The sequence below is a fragment of the Vigna radiata genome, unplaced genomic scaffold (genome assembly GCF_000741045.1).
Source record: "Vigna radiata var. radiata cultivar VC1973A unplaced genomic scaffold, Vradiata_ver6 scaffold_387, whole genome shotgun sequence".
NCBI classification, from domain to species: domain Eukaryota; kingdom Viridiplantae; phylum Streptophyta; class Magnoliopsida; order Fabales; family Fabaceae; genus Vigna; species Vigna radiata.
In genome coordinates this window covers 635-5,505 of record NW_014542416.1, presented here as the reverse complement: position 1 = coordinate 5,505, position 4,871 = coordinate 635, and the positions used below count along the sequence as shown (strand labels likewise).

Genomic DNA, 4,871 nt, shown 5'->3' with positions numbered 1-4,871 from the left:
TTTAGATTTTGTTGTTAATTTTGTTGCTAAATTCCTCATTCGTTGCTAAAATTTTACAAAAAAATTTAATCAAGAAAAATCATCAATAATTTGTAGAAGTGGGTGTTAGAATGTATCAAAAACAATTTGAAAAGTATTTTTTTTTATTGAAATGCATGATTTTAGGTTTAACAAAGAATTAAAATAGTAAAAATATCTATTACACACCCATGAACTCAAACTCATTGTTTGGTCCCAAATGAAAATGACAAAAACAAGTATACCGAGCCCTTTTCTCTCACAAATTTCTTTCACTTTGATAAAAACAAAGTAAGAGGATATTATTTACCTGTATGGCATGACAAATTCAATGTAAATGATTAGGTTGAGTAGATTTTTATTCTTCTCTTCCAATTACTTTCCAAATGTAATTATTAGGATTAAAGACATATTTATCTTTGTTTTTTAAAAAAAAAAAAAAAATTCCTACAAATACAACATCTCTCATATCTTCTTCACAATTTCCCAAATCAAGAGAAAGAAATTTCCAAGGTAATTTTCTTCTTCACTTCTATTTTCTTCCTTTCTTAGTATTTTAAATTCTTAAACATCTAATTTCATTCAATCAGAATTAGAGTTAGGATTTATTCCTCTCTGTTCTTCTTAAGCCCTACTTTACAAATAATGGTTTTCAATTTTTTAAAACTTCTTGTGAAGATAAAAAATCACCTCACTTCAAATTTTATAGAAAAGTTATAAATAAAATAATTTTATTGTTTTACTTATGAAATACTTATGTAGAAATTATATTTTTACTTATCGTTTTTATTTTAATTTTTTTTTATATTTACACTATTTTCTCTTGGAAACAACATCAATAATATTTATAGAAGAAGTATTTTAATATATGCAAAAAAAAAAATAGTTATGTCCAATTTCTAACACATTTAATATGGAACATGTATGAACTGTATTTGTGGTCGATAATTTTGACTATTTTAAAAATTTTGGGAGGTTAAAAATCTAATCATTATGCTACCAAAATTTTATAAATAAATTTCAATTTCATTTAAAGTTAATGTGAAAAGATTATTAAAATCTAGATAAAATTGAATTGAAATTGATATAGTTTATCTAAATCTAAATTGAATCGAATTAACCTAAATCTATATAAAAATCGAAATGACCTTGATGTAGTTAAAAGTCGAATTGACCTTGACAATGATCCAAACTATAAAAACTAAAATATAAATTTGAAAATAAAAAGTAGAAATAAATTCTTACTTTTAGAAAAAATTTAAAATTCTTTAATTTTATACAGTCCTTTTACTCTAATGAAATTTTAAAATTTTAATTTTTTAAAAAATTTATTATTTAAACCATTAAATATTTTAAATTCTCTAAAAATAAATTATCCTTTTAAAATGTCTCATCGAAAACACAAAATATAAAAGTTTGCAGCTACATCATCATGATCTAATGGAGTGGAATATAGTTTAGGAAAATAATATTTTGACACCAATTTTTCACACTATTTTAACACTGTATACGTGTCAAAACGTGGTTGGATAATTTTAAATTAAAAAAAGCTGAGACAAGAGCATATTTGGAAAAAAAAATTAAAGTTTTTTTTTTAAATTTGAAATCGTCCAATCATATTTTGACACTTGTGTAGTGTTAAAATTTTGTAAAAAAATTAGTGTCAAAATATCATTTTCCCAATAGTTTATTCATTGATACTAAAAATCTAGGAAAGGAATGAAACATATAATGAGTACCAGTCTATTTTCTCCAAGTGAGAAAGATCGTCTATGCATCTCTCTGGCTTTGTTGCATGATACTTTGGATAAGGAGTGTGACATTGGAGTGAGAAGATCCACCTTGTTCTACAGCTTTCTTAGCCATATCTGCAAATTCTTTAACCCTTTCTCTGATTTCTTCACTTTCCTTAGTCTCATCCATCAACTCGTTAATAGCTCTCTCAACGTCTTCTTTTTTAACCAAAATGCTTGTTTCCTGTTCTTGACCCCATTCCACACGAACCTCCACCCCAACCTTTACTCCCACCTTTAATATTTGCACAATGAGTTTCTCATTCAGAAACTGGTCCCCAAATAGAGGCCATGTCACCATTGGCACACCAGCACATATTGCTTCCAAAGTTGAATTCCAACCACAGTGAGTCAAAAACCCTCCAATTGCAGGGTGTGACAGAAGTAGTACCTGAGGTGCCCAACCACGAATCACAAAGCTTCGACCTTTCGTTCTTTCCTCAAACCCCTCTTCCTTCATCCACTTCTCCACTTCCTCTAGTTGATTCCCTTCCCTTATAACCCAAATGAAAGGTCTATTTGAGGCCTCCAAGGCCAAACCTAGCTCTATCAACTGCTGTGGAGTTATGTTACACATGCTTCCAAGGCATGCATAGATCACACTCCCTGCCTTCTGCAAACCAAGCCATTTCATGCAAAAATGTTCATCAATTGAGGCTTTGTTCCCTCTCTCAGCCTTGTCTAATTCATCCCTGTTGCTCAGTGAAACAGGACCAATACACCACACTCTACCCTTTCTAGCCCTCTTGTAAGCGCTGGCATAATCCGCTTCCAACTCCTCAAAGGAATTCATTACCACCCCATATGAAACCCCTTCTGCTGCACCTGTTCTGGCATAAAACTTTCTCCATTCAGGATCTGTTCTTTGCGCTGGAAGCTGTGCTTTGGTCATCTCAACCTTGTCAGGCAAACCAGGCAAAAGGAAGTACTCAGTGTTCGACGTTATGCCTGAGAGAACTCTTGATTTTCCCAGGCTGTACATACAAAAGAGACTGAAGCAACTTTGTCCCAAGAAAGAGATCCTGGGGATGCTGAATCTGGTAGCAATGGTGGCTGTATAATGTAAACACATGTCTGAAATTATGCAGCTTGGTGGGGGCGTTAGATCTTCCAAGAGTTTCTCTACTTGTTCCTTCTGGGTGTCGCTGTTAGCAGCATTGAAGAAATCCAAGCCAGTGCCCAGTGAAGGTAACATGTCAAGATTCTCACACCCTTCTGGCAATCCAGCTTCTTGATATGGGAATTGGATTTCAAGCAGTTTGATTTGAGACCCTGAATCGATGGAACGGGCAAAAGTTGCTTTGAAACGGGATGCGTTTTGGAGTGTGGTGATCACTGTGACAGTGACACCCTGCTCGGCCAGAATTTTCGCTATGTCCATCATCGGGATCATGTGCCCTTGGGACATCAGAGGAAACAAGACAAAGTTGAGTTTTGAATTTTCGGAAGACATTTTGTGAATGGTTTATGGAAATGGAGCTGTTGTTATAGATTGAACTTGTTTGAAATGCTGAGAATGGATTTATTTATAAACACTTATTGGTTATGAAAGTGCCTCGAGTTTTAGATAAAAAATATTTATACAAGTACACCTAGCCAATTTTTATATGGAAAAATTATAGCCACGTGAAATTGTTTTAATAATATATTAGTATTTAAAATTTAAAAATAAAACAAATTCAATTAAAATATTAATATTTGAAGATTGCTTTTGCTAGTATCAATGTAATTTATCGGTCCTTTTAATATAACACAGGAAAGTAAAGAGAAACAAGAAAGGGTAAAGATATTTTAATAATATTTTTTTCACACAACTTATTTGTAAGTCACATCTTTATTTAAGTGGACAGATGGAATCTCCTTTGAATTCGAAATTGATATTACCAATTATTATTTTTTAGAGTAATTATAATTATATATCTTAATTTTATTTACATCTATTATATATATATATATTAATTTCTTTCTTTTTATTATATTATATAATTTATAATTTTATTATTTTTATTTTTATGTATATTTAAATAACAGTGAAAAAGTATTACTCATAATACCATACTAATTATGTCTTGAAGACTGACTTTCTTGAACGCTAAAGTAAAAGAAAAATGTGGAAGCAAACTCGTAACAACGTAAAAGGGAAGCAAAGAATTAAATATTGATAGCGAGTGTATCTGTCAACATAACTAACATATAAATATTTCCTGATAAAGATTATATTAAGGAAAAAAATACTTAATTATATTTTATTTAATTCATAAAGTTGGATATTTTAATTAAGTTTTATTAAAAAAAGGTTTTGATTGAATGAATAAAATATTTTTCTTTTAAGTATCTTATTTAATTTTACCATTAACATAATAATATTGTCATTAGTTTTATTTTGTCATTCTAACCCTTTGTTCAATTTGTACTTTTTCTTTTGAATTTTGGTTTAAACCATTTAGGTGTCTCTATTTTCGTTGGATCCTCTCATTTTGGTCTTCTTGTTTTAAATTTTTCCAATTGAGTCTTCGTAACTGCTAATTTGAAACAATTCAGCCCCTGCCGTTAAAAAATAGTTAACGGCCGTTTAAATATTGATGACGTGGCATTGTAGATAAATTTTATATTAAAAATTATTAATGAATATTTATGTAATGAGGATTTTAAAAGGGCAAAGTGGGAATAAAAAAGACTTTCTTCTTCCTCCACATTCTCGCTCTTGCGTTTCAAATTTTCATGACTGCGTTTTGGTTCTTTGAACTGGGAATGCACAAATCTTAAAGGTGGTTTCCCTTACAGGTTGTGATTGGGATTTTAGCATGGAGGAGGTGGATAGAGATTCACAGTGGTGCTCTGGATGCTTTTTGAAGGTTTCTGTTGTGGCCAGATTTGGGGATTTTTGGGTTTTTCTGGTTTGGCTTTGCTGGTCCAATGATGGTGGGAAGCGGTAGTTTCAGTTATTACAGTTGAAGGGTAGAGGAGATTGAATCTTGCGATCTGATAGAAAAGAATATGCTATTGGTTGTGCGATAGTGGAGAAGACAAAGATGTGATGATAAATTGGTTTTCTCTGTT

The 4,871-nt window shown here is 31.0% G+C and overlaps 1 protein-coding gene across 1 annotated transcript; it reads right to left on the bottom strand.

Moving 5' to 3' along the window:
• Window positions 1–1,692: 1,692 nt before the first annotated feature.
• On the bottom strand, window positions 1,693–3,354 carry LOC106780049 (UDP-glycosyltransferase 73C3-like). The gene has a single exon (XM_014668282.2). The coding sequence runs from the start codon at window positions 3,262–3,264 to the stop codon at window positions 1,789–1,791; it is 1,476 nt and encodes a 491-aa protein (XP_014523768.1). The 5' UTR covers window positions 3,265–3,354; the 3' UTR covers window positions 1,693–1,788.
• Between the last annotated feature and the right edge of the window lie 1,517 nt (window positions 3,355–4,871).